This window comes from Oncorhynchus gorbuscha, linkage group LG13 (assembly GCF_021184085.1).
Source record: "Oncorhynchus gorbuscha isolate QuinsamMale2020 ecotype Even-year linkage group LG13, OgorEven_v1.0, whole genome shotgun sequence".
Lineage (NCBI taxonomy): Eukaryota > Metazoa > Chordata > Actinopteri > Salmoniformes > Salmonidae > Oncorhynchus > Oncorhynchus gorbuscha.
The window spans coordinates 31,466,408-31,480,781 of NC_060185.1; the positions used below are offsets into that span (position 1 = coordinate 31,466,408).

At 46.1% G+C, this 14,374-nt stretch overlaps 2 protein-coding genes across 9 annotated transcripts; one reads left to right on the top strand and one right to left on the bottom strand.

Annotated features, from left to right (window-relative positions):
- Positions 1-714: 714 nt before the first annotated feature.
- On the top strand, positions 715-6,990 carry LOC123992717 (clumping factor B-like). 8 transcript variants are annotated; one of them, XR_006831298.1, is made up of 7 exons: positions 715-815; positions 1,210-1,327; positions 1,983-2,059; positions 2,135-2,229; positions 3,482-3,632; positions 3,923-3,969; positions 4,937-6,990. XR_006831298.1 is itself a non-coding variant. In XM_046294166.1 (6 exons), the coding sequence occupies exons 5-6, from the start codon at positions 3,923-3,925 to the stop codon at positions 5,367-5,369; spliced, it is 480 nt and encodes a 159-aa protein (XP_046150122.1). In that variant the 5' UTR covers positions 754-815; positions 1,983-2,059; positions 2,135-2,229; positions 3,482-3,632; the 3' UTR covers positions 5,370-6,990. The 8 variants fall into 8 exon arrangements, 4 of the variants coding, with proteins under 4 accessions (XP_046150120.1, XP_046150119.1, XP_046150122.1 ...); XR_006831297.1 differs by having other exon boundaries at positions 742-1,370; XR_006831296.1 differs by having other exon boundaries at positions 742-1,327.
- Positions 6,991-7,289: 299 nt separating this feature from the next.
- On the bottom strand, positions 7,290-14,295 carry LOC123993956 (leucine-rich repeat and fibronectin type III domain-containing protein 1-like). Its single transcript, XM_046296435.1, has 2 exons — positions 12,875-14,295; positions 7,290-9,184 (listed from the first exon to the last, which is right to left on the bottom strand). The coding sequence occupies exons 1-2, from the start codon at positions 14,269-14,271 to the stop codon at positions 8,272-8,274; spliced, it is 2,310 nt and encodes a 769-aa protein (XP_046152391.1). The 5' UTR covers positions 14,272-14,295; the 3' UTR covers positions 7,290-8,271.
- Between the last annotated feature and the right edge of the window lie 79 nt (positions 14,296-14,374).

The following is a 14,374-nucleotide window of genomic DNA, read 5'->3' on the forward strand; positions in this document are numbered from 1 at the left end:
GTGGAGGCTATATACAGGGGGTACCGGTACAGAGTCAATGTGGAGGCTATATACAGGGGTACCGGTACAGAGTCAATGTGGAGGCTATATACAGGGGGTACCGGTACAGAGTCAATGTGGAGGCTATATACAGGGGGTACCGGTACAGAGTCAATGTGGAGGCTATATACAGGGGTGCCGGTACAGAGTCAATGTGGAGGCTATATACAGGGGGTACCGGTACAGAGTCAATGTGGAGGCTATATACAGGGGGTACCGGTACAGAGTCAATGTGCGGGGGCACAGGTTAGTCGAGGTAATATGTACATGTAGGTAGAGGTAAAGTGACTATGCATAGATAATAAACAGAGAGTAGCAGCACCGTAAAAATGGGGGGTGGGTCAATGCAAATAGTCCAGGTAGACATTTGATTAGCTGTTCAGGAGTCTTATGGTTTGGGGTTAGAAGCTGATAAGAAGCATTTTGGACCTATGATGATATTGGCCCTAAAGACCTAGCTGTGATGTGGATAGTGGCTAGTGAGATGCCATGTAGCTTGGCCTTTAATAGCCATTTGACTAGAATTATGAAGTAAGAACAATTGGCTCACAAAGATTGAATTTGTGCAGTTTCTCAATCCCCACATCCACCACCTTTTAGGACCCCCACCAATGATAGACAGACACATGGCCAATCAGCTTCCTAGTCGTCCTAGTCACCCCCACATGGGCGGGATTATGCAGAAGGCTTTGCGCATGTGTTTCTTCCGCTATACGCCACGGACAGAGAAGTCAGCCTGTTTTGTGTTTTTATTCGTAAACGTTAAATATCAAACGGTAACTCTGATTCATAAATATTTAATCAGGGTTGAAATGAGCGTCATAGGATTAATATATGGATTTGACTTCTCATCTAGCAAAGCTCCTGTTGATAAAACTACCCGTTAACGCGAACCAGCTGTAGCTTCATAGCTCGCATGTGCTTTTAGCAACGCGGGTGTATCTACATACACTAGCGTAGCCCTTGATCTTGCCCTTCCATTAAATTACACATAAATCATTGGACGTAGGGGGAGTTTTGTCTGAACATTAATACGCGTCGCTTGCATCGCATCGGTTTTGAAAGCATAAGGACCTTTCATATCGGTGATTAAATATATATATTTTTAAACATGGATAAATTGATGCTCATTGATTTGGGTTCCTACGCGGTCATATTTCCATTTTACAGAGCTTGTTCACAGAAAACATACGGAAGAGTGGACTACCTGTACCAGTTCGCTATCTGCGTCTCTGAACACCTGTGTGTAAACGGCAGACAGACGCAACAAACGTGTTGTCACAGAAAAGTAATGTCTGCTGCACCAGTGTTAAACCAGTGCAGCACAGGAGGTTGGTGGCACCTTAATTGGGGAGGACGGGCTCGTGGTAATGGGTGGTGTGGAATATTATCAAATACATCAAACTTGTTTGATGCCATTCGCTCCGTTTCACACATGATTATGAGCCGCCCTCCCCTCCCCGCAGCAGCCTCCACTGCTGACTAAGTGTGTATTTTTTATGTTCGTATAATTATTTTGATGTGATATGAAAGTACAATGATTTATGTTTCTAGAATCATACTGCAATTGATTCATGTTTAGATGGAGTATTTGGCTGTTGGCTTCGAGTGGCAATTCCCCCATTAAACAGAACATGTAAGGTCACTGGACTAAGGAACAACATTAGGCACCTTAAGTCCAATATTGTGCTAACACTAGAGTTGCTTTCAATTGTATTCAGAGCACAAAACAGCCCGTGGGAAGTTAAATACTATTCCATTTCAACTTATTGTGATTGGCAGGATGGTCGGTCATTATGATCGGGGGAATTTGAAACAAAATATATTCTCCAATGCACCTGTCCTGATCTGTTTTGTATTGTGACTCCAACCCCAGTATGTTGCTGCCGATGTGTAATTCACAGTGTTGTGTGTACAGTACCTTATACCTTTTCTCTTCTCAGGTATCATCATGTCCAGGGTGCCGATGGGCAAGGTGCTGCTGCGAAATGTTATTCGTCACACAGATGCCCACAACAAGGTGAGAGTGGGAGAGCTAGCTAAATGTGCGTGTGTAGCTGTGTTCTCTCCTCATGATAGATGTGGTCTGTTTCAGATCCAGGAGGAGTCGGAGATGTAGAAGTTGAGGGGGATGGAGAAGGGGCCATTCACCAGCCACAGATCGATGCCACGAGCCTTAAATACATCCAGGTCCCCTCACTGTTCGAGAATGGAAGTAGTGTAGCCTGAAACATCAGCCGGTGATGACTAGCTAACACTAAAGCTATGTACCGTCTGAGACACTGCAATGTTATTTGGATTGTGTAAAACCACGTGAACACGTGCACGAGCTCAGCTAGTATGCATGGCATGCACACACTTCAGGTGATAGAAATCTGAATGCACTACTAGTGTTTTGAAAAGTTTATTTAATCATGCTTTCCAGTGGATATGGGCTATTGTCTGACAGTTCAGCTGCATAAGGACCAACCACCCAGACAACCGGTAGAATAAGTTAAAATGTCCTTTTATTCAACATTCCAGCTTGTAGAGGTCCTGAGAGGAGCCTTTCCAAATAATGACATTGCGTTGTCTCAGACGGTACATAGCGTGAGTGTTAGCTATCACCGGCTGATATATCAGGCTATCTTAGGTTGTGTCCCGATTCACCACCCTTTTCCCAAAGTGTGCACTTACTTCCCGGCATGGATATAAAAGAAATGTGTTTGTGTAATCATTTGTTGGAGTCGGTTTCCACCATTTTAAGATTCATGATGGGAAGTGTGCAAGTGCACGTTTTGATAGAAGGGTGGAGAATCAGGATGCAAGGGGCACGTTTTGATAGAAGGGTGGAGAATCAGGATGCAAGGGCATGTTTTGATAGAAGGGTGGAGAATCAGGATGCAAGGGGCACGTTTTGATAGAAGGGTGGAGAATCAGGATGCAAGGGCATGTTTTGATAGAAGGGTGGAGAATCAGGATGCAGGGGCACGTTTTGATAGAAGGGTGGAGAATCAGGATGCAAGTGCACATTTTGATAGAAGGGTGGAGAATCAGGATGCAAGGGGCACGTTTTGATAGAAGGGTGGAGAATCAGGATGCAAGGGGCACGTTTTGATAGAAGGGTGGAGAATCAGGATGCAAGGGGCACGTTTTGATAGAAGGGTGGAGAATCAGGATGCAAGGGCACGTTTTGATAGAAGGGTGGAGAATCAGGATGCAAGGGCACGTTTTGATAGAAGGGTGGAGAATCAGGATGCAAGTGCACGTTTTGATAGAAGGGTGGAGAATCAGGACGCAGGGGCACGTTTTGATAGAAGGGTGGAGAATCAGGATGCAAGGGCACGTTTTGATAGAAGGGTGGAGAATCAGGATGCAGCCTTACAGTAGCTTAGAAGCGTGTTATAGTGAACAGGTTGACAGACATCAGAATTAGAGTTCACCCATGTTGTCTATTCCTCAGGAGTCACATGCACTGTGATCGTGTGGAGGATGGGTCTGTAGACAGACTGGGAGACCGGCTGCGGGGAAGAGAACACCATTCCAGCCAGGACAAGAGGGAGGCACGCTACTGGACCAAGAAACTCTGACTTTGAAGCCAATGATTCAGACAGGTGCATCTTTTTTCTGTTTACAATAATATATAATAATATATGCCATTTAGCAGACGCTTTTATCCAAAGCGACTCACAGTCATGTGTGCATACATTCTACATATGGGTGGTCCCGGGGATCGAACCCACTACCCTGGCGTTACAAGCCCCATGCTCTACCAACTGAGCTACAGAAGGACAACTCTGTAGTATTATAGCCTTGTGAGTTCATAGGTTTGTGTTTGAGTTGACAAACGGCGACATACTATGAAAGGTGAATGTCATTGGTACTGTGCATGTTTCCTCTACAGATGGGAGGATTTAAGGAGCTATACCCCGAGGAGTTTAAAAGTGACTGGTAAGAAATGAACTGCACTTAACATGAAATACCATGTCCCATAACTGTAGTAGCTGTAGTAAGGATCAAATCAAAGTTGGCCTCCCGGGTGGCGCAGTGGTTAAGGGCGCTATACTGTGCCACCAGAGACTCTGGGTTCGCGCCCAGGCTCTGTCGCAGCCGGCCACAACCGGGAGGTCCGTGGGGCGACGCACAATTGGCCTAGCGTCGTCCGGGTTAGGGAGAGTTTGGCTGGTTGGGATATCCTTGTCTCATCGTGCACCAACGACTCCTGTGGCGGGCTGGGTGCAGTGCACGGTAGCCAGGTGCACGGGGTTTCCTCCGACATATTGGTGCGACTGGCTTCCAGGTTGGATGCGCGCTGTGTTAAGAAGCAGTGCGGCTTGGTTGGGTTGTTTCGGAGGACGCATGGATTTCTACCTTCGTGTCTCCCGAGCCCGTACAGGAGTTGTAGCGATGAGTCAAGATACCACGAAAATGGGGTAAAATTTTAAAAATATAATTTTAAAAATTTGTGCACCAGCTGTTTACAAATATGCACAGACCGCCCTCCTCGTCTTACCTGAGTGTGCTGTTCTATCTTGCCGGTGTAGCGTATATCCTGCTAGCTGAATATCCACGTCGTCATTCAGCCACGATTCTGTGAAACGGTTATTACGGTTTTTGATGTCCTGTTGGTAGGATATTCGTGATGGCACCTTGTCTAATTTATTGACCAATGATTGCACGTTGGCGAGTAGTATTGACGGTAACAGCAGCTTTCCCAGTCGCCTTCGGCCAGGTCCTCACCAGGTATCCGGCTCTTTGTCCTCTGTACCTGCGTCGCTTCCTCTTGCAAGTAACGCGGATGTCGATCCTGTGGGGTGTTTGGAGAAAGTCTTATGCATCGTCTTTGTTGTAGAAATCTCACTATTTGCTTCAATACAATAAATGTTGCATTGTTATAATGCCTGATTTGTCTTTTCAGGGATAGAGACCGTGGTGATGATCAGAATGGGCATTGGAGAAAGAAAACGTCCAGACTTAAAACAGCCAAATCAAAACCTCTGAACAAGTCCTCCAAGAAGAAGAAAGAGGAAAAGCGAAGGATAGGTGAGTCAGACGAGTCAGACGGCGAGTCAGACGGCGAGTCAGACGGCGAGTCAGACGGCGAGTCAGACGGCGAGTCAGACGGCGAGTCAGACGGCGAGTCAGACGGCGAGTCAGACGGCGAGTCAGACGGCGAGTCAGACGGCGAGTCAGACGGCGAGTCAGACGGCGAGTCAGACGGCGAGTCCAGCAGCAACAAGAGCGACAGTGTCAAACAGGAACAGAAGAGGAAAAGCAGCAAGAGCAAACAGAAGAGGAAGAAGAGGGAGGGAGGGAGAGAGAGAGGAGGAGAGCAGCTCAGAGGAGGATGATGAGTGAGAAGGAGGAAATGATAGATGGACTCCCACAGAGACTCAGGACCAGAGTCACACAAGAAGAGGAAGAAGAGGGAGAGAGAGAGAGAGAGGAGAGCAGCTCAGAGGAGGAGGAGGATGATGAGTGAGAAGGAGGAAATGATAGATGAACTCCCACAGAGACTCAGGACCAGAGTCACACAAGAAGAGGAAGAAAAACTGGAAAGCAGGAGAGGACAAATCGGAGGACAGTTCTGAGAATTGAACCTTTTTCCATTGGCAGCCAGTAACCTGTACCCTCATACTGCCCCCTTTCAGTTGCTGAAAGTGAGTGGGCAAAGCTTTCACAGTTACACCCCACTTCCACTTTAGTGTCCAATGTTTCCCACTAGATTTGTTGAGAACACAGCATCACCATAGCTAATTGCTAGACATGTTTGTGATTTATCCAATAACAAGACAACTGAGGAATTGGCTAAAGTACAAATCCAACTTTTGAACAGACTTACTGGCAGGGGAAAGCATATCGCTTTTCCCTTAACATCTTCCCTCTGCAATACTCTTCTGTGCTGTACTTCTCTTTCTGTGTACAGCTGAGCACAAACCTGTGTTCTCCCCTAAGGGCATTCAGCAGTACCTCACCTTCTGTTACTGGTGCTGCTCAAGCTGCAGTGCTCAGATAGTGAGCTGACACTGCACAAATATGGACTAAACGAAAGCCACCTAATTCCACCTCATGACAAGTTGATTGACTGCTGAGCCTTGTCTCATAGTTAGTGTCCTGGCTTGACTTTAGCTGTTATACTATGGAAAATTATGAAATTTTATGCAGATTTCCCAACCAATTGTGACAATCTTTTATGCTTTTTTAAAATTCAGTATTTATTTTAAAAACGTTTGATTTATGGGAGTCGGGATTTAACAGAATGTCAGGTGGGACATTGGAAAATAAAATGGTTATCACACCATACTTTTAGACAGGAAGGACAAATCACATGGATCTCATGTTATGACTGCAGGATATCTACATGACTATCATTCACAAGTCTTCTCAGTAGGCCTATAGCCTTTCTATTTCATGAGCTTGAGCATGAATTTGACTCTTCATGCATTAAATTCTATGAAATATTGCCCCTTGGGTTGAATACGTCCAGAACTGGGTACCATTCACCATATAACATTGTATAAATGGTGTATGGTTTCCCTCTAGTGTTAAGTTTCTACAGTACTCGCTGTAGATGTAATGTGAAAGAAAATGGAATAGGTCAGCACTGAATGAGAATTTCTACATCACTATATAAACTCCTTTCAAGAGAGGTGCTGAAAAAGTTGCTGTCGTCTAAAACAGGTTTGAGCGGCATAGTTTTATTCTTACGTAGAGAGCAGGCCACTGCTATATGGTATCTTTTCAAGTTCATGCTTTTCTCCTTAATGATCATCACGCTGTACAAGGTTAATTTATTATTTAGTGGAAGGGCTAGGCCTGCAGGGTCTAATATCCTGTTAACTATGGTGCGTTGTCTCCACCTAGTGGCTCAATCAGTGTAGTAGACCCTGAGGATTGATTGACTCATGGCCTCTATTGACTTCATCAGAATAAATAGTTTATTTGTGACAAATAAAGGAGTATTGTTTCTGACCTGATGTTTGTATACTTTGACAACAGCTTCCTTTGAGACCCTTGAAATCCCCCACATGTTTGTCTCAACAGGCACAAGATATGATATCTTAATATATAATAATAATAATAATAATAATATATGCCATTTAGCAGACGCTTTTATCCAAAGCGACTTACAGTCATGTGTGCATACATTCTACGTATGGGTGGTCCCGGGAATCGAACCCACTACCCTGGCGTTACAAGCGCCATGCTCTACCAACTGAGCTACAGAAGGACAAGATACATGCCTTAATGCATATAGGCCTTCCCACTGATCCATGTGCAAGCAGCTTTCATGATTTTGACGAAAGGATCCAGGATCACCGTAAGAAAAGGACGCGGCACAAACAGTACAGTTAACCCACACAAACAATTTAATACCCTCATAAGGGATAAGTGGTCCAAACCTTGTCATACTAAATAGGGGGAAGTTTGAGGACACAGGTTTTTAATGTAAAAACTTGTGGCCAACACCCAAATGCTCAGTAAAAAGTTGTGACATATGACTTACATAATACACATACACCAATCTTTTTAATATACTTCTATATGTATTTTTTTGTTGTCTTTTTATCTAGACCAGCCAGATACAATACCGATTAATATCATACAGTCACATCTGGAACAATACCTAGTAATATCATACAGTCCAACCAGCATGGAGGAGTCCACAGGTTTATCAGGTCCATCCTCTATGCTAACATTTGAAATCGGCATGTGTATAGTTCTATATTTTTAATAATGTATAGACTGGTGTGATACTTGTCCTCGTATCGTCGTGTCTTCGTGTGCAAAAGTCTTTGAAAGAACCCAAAGGATGATCAACATACAAGATACCTGGTTGTTCACTTTACAGTGTGATCTTTTTAACATTAAAAGGAAAAGTTACAAATGCCCCAACCCTTGGCATGTCAAAGAACACAACAACTCAAAGCATCACTCCCCATGAAACGGGGAAAACCATGATAGAAAGGAAAGTTTATGACTACAATGAGCAGCATCCTCCATTCGTACATATTTTAGAATAAGGCACTGCTGCAGAAACTAATGAAATGTCCAACAACTCTGTGTCGCTCTGGGAGTATGAGGGGAGGCAGGATGAAAGGGGACTGTTTTCTTCTCCAGCAACTCTCTGAGTCTGTGTATGCATGTAGATTTATTTGTTAGATATGTAAATGGGTGTGCATGAGGGTGTATGTGTCAAACTGTGTGTGTGTGTGTGTCTTTGAGAGAGCCAGAGAGGCCAGGCTGTATCTCTTACACTGTGCTCTCCAGCATCCATTCAGTGCTGCTGAAAGTGACTCTCCGGTTGGCGAGCGGTGAGGACTCCACGTTGAGCTGGTTTGTAGACTTGTGCCGCCTCGTCCGCGCTCTGCGGGGGTAACTGTGGCTCTGAAATATGGAGTAGTCTCCCCCATCAAAGCTGAACCTGTGCCTAGTTCGTGCCAGCTCATTATTAAACCCCATGTTGGCCAGGGTGCTCTTGTCCTTGAGCCTGGGGGCCTCCTTGGTGCTGGCGTTGGGACCTAGAAGACACAAGGATATGGTGGAGCCCATCAGGCTGCTTTCTGTCTGTGTGTCCTCTGACGGGGGGCCAGATCCAGAGCGCTGGGCGTCCAGGCTGGTCCTCCTCACCTTGTCCGTGGGCAGGGGGGGCAGCTCCACTTCCAGGATTGCCGTGGTGGCCAGAGGAGTGTCCCACTCCCTCTTGTCACTGTCGACCTTCAGCACCAGGGCCATGCACTCCTTGGCTGCCACCGGTAGGGCTTCTCTCTGGTGGCTGTCCTCAGCAGGTTGCTTGGAGGTGGAGCGCTGGAGTCTGTGCTGGCTGCCGTTGGTCTGGGAGTGCATGCTGGAGCTGACCTTGACCTTGCTGTCCTCGGGGCTGCTGTGGGCTTTGTAGCGGATCATGAGGATGATGATAAACACCAGCACTGAAGCCACGATGATGCCGCCAATGATGATTATCATGGTGCCGCCCAGAAACTGGCTGTGGATGAAGCGACACTGGCTGACCTCGCTGGCTGTGTGGAACTGGACGCAGCCCACCACGCGCGTGGCCGTCAGAGAGGTGATGCCGTCGTCGTACACCGCCAGGACACACAGGTCATACTCCCGGCCCGCCGCCAGGTCGTTGATCAGAAAGGTCTTACTGGTGGACGGGATCATTCTGCAGAAAAAATGAAGGAATAAACAGGAGTGGTGAAGGTTAGCTTTGCCAGGGTAGTTTCGACCTCCCCCTCAGTTACCACCAATATGCTGTATGGAACAAAAGAGTGCCAGACCGTGTCACACTGCATTCCCATTAACGGCATGCACGTAAGAAGATTTAACCTGACACTAAGGTGTTTGAAAAAACACAGAAAAAAGACAGCCATGCCAACTTACTTCAGCTCCAGTGAGGCTTTAAATATCTCCCATATATTTGGGGACCAAGTAAAGACAACAGTGCTGACACTTGACTTAGACACTAGGCAATGTTACATGGTGACAGTGCAAAATATCTCCCCCAGCATTTTATGTATACTATGACTGCAAAAGGTAAACAGCAAGGTGACAAACAAGCCATCACTATATATATGTATATATATATATATATATACACTGTATATGTCACAACATCTTCAAGGAAAGACAACACAGGCTTCTGGCCAAATGCCCAAGTTTGATGATGTGTGAAATAAACACATTGTCTGTAAACATGAAGGAGAAAGACATTGTCTTTAGGCGGACATCTGTGTTAATATAATTAAAAACATGGCCATTTTCCCCTCAAGGAATGCTTTGATGGTTGTCACTTGTAGGTAATAATATATCACCTAAAGACTAAACAACACGCAGGTCACTATTTAAACACAGGGGAGAACATTATACAGGAGAATAGCTAATTAAATCAGAAATGATAAAATTAGCAAAGTCAACCACCAACAACAACAGCTTTAAACTTGACCTTTTGATTCCTTTGAGAAAACTTTCCAGTTCAATTTTTTCATTTGTGCCCCGGTATTGGTGGTGCACACTGGGTCAAATAGACACACATCCAATAGACCTAAGTACTCTCAATTCAATAAGGGTATTTGAATGAGTAATACAAAATGGCAGTGTGAGCACAAACAGTGCAATCAGAAAGTATTCAGACCCCTTCCCCTTTTCTACACTTAGTTTGGTTACAGCCTTATTACAAAATTGACTAAATAAATACAAATCTTCATCAATCTACACACAATACCCCATAATAACAAAGTGAAAACAGGTTTTTAGAAATATTTGCAAATGTGTTACATTTAAAAACCAGAAATATCTTATTTACATAAGTATTCAGGCCCTTTGCTATGAGACTCGAAATTGAGCTCAGCTGCATCCTGTTTCCATTGATCATCCTTGAGATGTTTCTACAACTGGATTGGAGTCCAACTGTGGTAAATTCAATTTATTGGACATGATTTGGAAAGGTACACGCCTGTCTATATAAAGGCCCCACAGTTGACAGTGCATGTCAGAGCAAAAACCAAGCCATGAGGTCGAAGGAATTGTATGTAGAGCTCCAAGACAGGATTGAGTTGAGGCACAGATCTGGGGAAGGTCCCCAAGATCAGAGGCCTCCATTAATCTTAAATGGAAGAAGTTTGGAACCCCCAAGACTCTTCCTAGAGCTGGCTGCCCAGCCAAACTGAGCAATCAGGTGAGAAGGGCCTTGGTCAGGGAGGTGACTAAGAACCCGATGGTCACTCTGACAGAGCTTCAGAGTTCCTCTGTGGAGATAGGAGAACTTTACAGAAGGACAACCTTCTCTGCAGCACTCAACCAATCAGGCCTTTATGGTTGAGTGGCCAGACGGAAGCCGCTCAGCCGCTCCTCAATAAAAGGCACATGACAGCATGCTTGGAGTTTGCCAAAAGGCACCTACAGGACTCTCAGACCATGAGAAAGATTCACTGGTCTGATGAAACCAAGATTGAACTCTTTGGCCCCCAAATGCCAAGTGTCACGTCTGGAGGAAACCTGGCACCACCCCTACGGTGAAGCACAGTGGTGGCAGTATCATGCTGTGGGGATATTTTTCAGCGGCGAGACTGGGAGACAAGTCAGGATCGAGGGAAAGATGAATGGAGCAAAGTACAGAGAGATCCTTGATGAAAACCTGCTCCAGAGCACCCAAGATGAAAGTTCACCTTCCAACAGGACAACAACCCTAAGCACATAGCCAACGCAGGAGTGGCTTCGGGACTGTCTCTGAATGTCCTTAAGTGGCCCAGCCAGAGCCCAGATTTGAACCCGATCCATGTAAATTACAGCCTCGAGTCTTCTTGGGTATGACGCCTCAAGTTTGGCACACCTGTATTTGGAGAGTTTTTCCCCATTCTTCTCTGCAGATCCTCTCAAGCTCTGTCAGGGTGTATGGGGAGTGTCGCTACACAGCTATTTTCAGGTCTCTCCAGAGATGTTGGATCGGGTTCGAATCCGGGCATAAAGAAATATCACATTTACATAAGTATTCAGACCCTTTATCCAGTACTTATTTGAAGCATCTTTGGCAGCGATTACAGGCTAATCTCTACCAAAGGTGCTTCAACAAAGTACTGAGTAAAGGGTCTGAATACTTATGCAAATGTGATATTTCTTTAAGCTGTTTTTGCTTTGGTGTTATGAGGTATTTTAGGGGTATTATGGGGTATTTTAGAATAAGGATGTAACGTAAACAAATGTGGAAAAAGTCAAGGGGTCTGAATACTTTCCGAATACACTGAATTTCTCTTTTAAGATGGACTGAAATGAATGATTTCATTGGATTAGACATGAGTCATTCATCAATGTGAAATAAATTACATGTTGTAATATCTCATATTAAACAGGGTCCCCTAATGTTCCACTGATAGAGGCTTCTCACATTTGAATTTCTATCTGCAGAAGTTAGCATGCTCATGTCCCAGAATTTGACTCACGGGTGTCCTAGGAACAATTATATCCTATTGGGATTATGTTAAGGGAAGGGGTTATTGTTGGGTTGGGGTTAAGGACTGGGACGTGATAGTGCCTGCTGAACCTGGATAATATCGAGACAAAGGGGTATATTTAAGCAATAAGGCCTGAGGGGGTGTGGTAAAGGGCTGTTCTTAAAAAAGGCGCAACGCGGAGTGCCTGGATACAGCCCTTAGCCGTGGTATATTGGCCATATATCATAAACACCAGAGGTACCTTATTGCTATTACAAACTGGTTATCAGCGTAATTAGAGCAGTAAAAATAAATGTTTTGTCATACCCGTGGTATACGGTCTGATATACCATGTCTGTCAGCCAATCAGCATTCAGGGCTTGTACCACCCAGTTTATAATTACACTCTAAAGGCCAAGTCATATGTCTTAATCGTGTAATCTTTCTTTTCTCATAGGCTTAAAGCTAATAAACTGGAAATGTAAAGTCATACTATGCATTTTTATCAATTGAAATCAACATATGGTCTGTTTATACCTTCTTTTATCCCTAAACCATAATACATTTTGCGCATACTTAAATGTAGTGGCATAGTTAATCATACAGCACCTATTCAGCTCTGGGAGTTATGGATGTATTATAATGGACTGTCATGCCATTCAGCAGATGGGCATTCCAGATGGCTCAGAACGTCTCCAGAGCTGGTTCAGACCCCCACCCCACCGCAGCCTCATCCCCACCCGCACCCTCTTTTTTTTGTTCAATTGAATGCCCTTGTCTATAACTGTTCTGTACTTGTCATGTATTTGTACGTTTTATGTGGACCCCAGGAGGAGTAGCTGCTGCACTAAACCCCCTTTCCACCAGCTCCAGTCCTCCAGCCCTAGTGCTCCCATTCCCCCAGCACCAGCCCCCACATGTCTTACCTGTAAACCAGTGTGTCGTCTGCAGTGCTGTTGTACTGAATCTGGTACATCCTGATGCCTGGGATGTGGCGCTCGGAGGGCCAGCGAATCACAGCCGAGGAGGAGGTCAACTCGACCACCACCACCCTCCTGTCCTGGTGCTTGTCATGGCCCTTGGTGTCGTTGCCTGACTTGGAGGAGGTGGTGATGTCAGAGAGGCCCCGATCAGCCTCGCGCATGTGATGCAATGTGTTGTTTACAAACAGGGGCAGAGGGATCATGTTGATCTCCACAGCAGCTGTGGCGATGCCTGCAGCATTGGAGGCCACACAGTTGAAGGCACCGCTGTCCTTTAGGGTGGTGATGAGGATGTCCAAGGTACCGTTGTCATACAGGATGGTGCGGGAGTTGTTATGCACCAGCTTGCCGTCTGGGAAGCGCCAGTGGATGGCCGGGTCTGGGTCTCCCATGGCCTTGCACTTGAGGGTGACCCCCTGGCCCTCCATGACGTAGGGCTTGGTGGATAGGTTCTTGGTGATGAGCGGGGGCTCGCAGATGAACTCCTCCTCCTGGATGGACCAGAAGTACTTGTCCATGAGGTGCTCCGGGGAGGCGCATGTCTCCAGGTCGTCGTGTCGTGTCAGTCTGCGGAGCCACAGGAGCTCACAGTTACAGTGGAGAGGGTTCCCTCCGAAGCTCACTGCCAGGGAAGACGGGTTGGAGCCCTTGGCGTCTGACAGCACCTGTGCGTGCTGAAACAGGCTGTCTGGAGGTAGCTTCTGCAGCCGGTTGGAGGTCATATCCAGACGAACCAGCTTGGTGAGGAGTGTGAAAGTCCCAGCTCCGATGTGATCGATCAGGTTGTGATCAAGGGTGAGGATGTTGATGTGGCTCATCCTGCCTATCTCCTCCCAGGGCAGGGTCCTCAGGTTGTTGTTGGACAGATCCAGGTCCTCGATGGTCGACACAAACTCATCAAAGGAGGTAGGGGCCACGTGGTGGATCTGGTTGTTCCCCAGTATGAGGTGGCGGAGGTTGACCAAGCCTTTGAAGTGGTCGCTCTTGATGACACTGAGGCGGTTGCCGTCCATGTGGAGGGCTCGTAGAGAGCGCAGGCCCAGGAAGGCATGGGGCGTGATCTGGCTGATGGTGTTACGGGACAGGGTGAGGTGGACCAGGCTGGTCATGTTGAAAAAGTCTTTCCTGCGGATGATGGTGATGAAGTTGTCTGTGAGGCGCAGCTCCACGGTCTTGCGGTCGATGGTTGGGGGCACAAACAGCAGACCGGTCTTAGCACAGAGCAGAGTCAAAGTGGGGGAGAGGTGCTGGCAGATGCAGCGGCCGGGGCAGTTGTAGCCCTTCACCAGCACCGCACATAGAAGTACACACAGCAGCACACACACAACCAGCCGCTCCATTGTCTGTCTGTCTGTCTGGGTGTCCAGATCCTGGAACAGATAGAGATAGAGGGAGAAATTGAAGAGATACGTTAAAACTGGTATATTTGGGAGGTTTAAAATC

Excerpts from the sequence above, each read along its gene's own strand:
- LOC123992717 (XM_046294164.1), top strand. The coding sequence starts at position 3,923 with ATGGGAGGATTTAAGGAGCTATACCCCGAGGAGTTTAAAAGTGACTG. Across the intron at positions 3,970-4,936 it reads GAGGAGTTTAAAAGTGACTG|GGATAGAGACCGTGGTGATG; the intron begins GTAAGAAATGAA and ends TTGTCTTTTCAG.
- LOC123993956 (XM_046296435.1), bottom strand. The coding sequence starts at position 14,271 with ATGGAGCGGCTGGTTGTGTGTGTGCTGCTGTGTGTACTTCTATGTGCG. Across the intron at positions 9,185-12,874 it reads GACGACACACTGGTTTACAG|AATGATCCCGTCCACCAGTA; the intron begins GTAAGACATGTG and ends TTTTTTCTGCAG.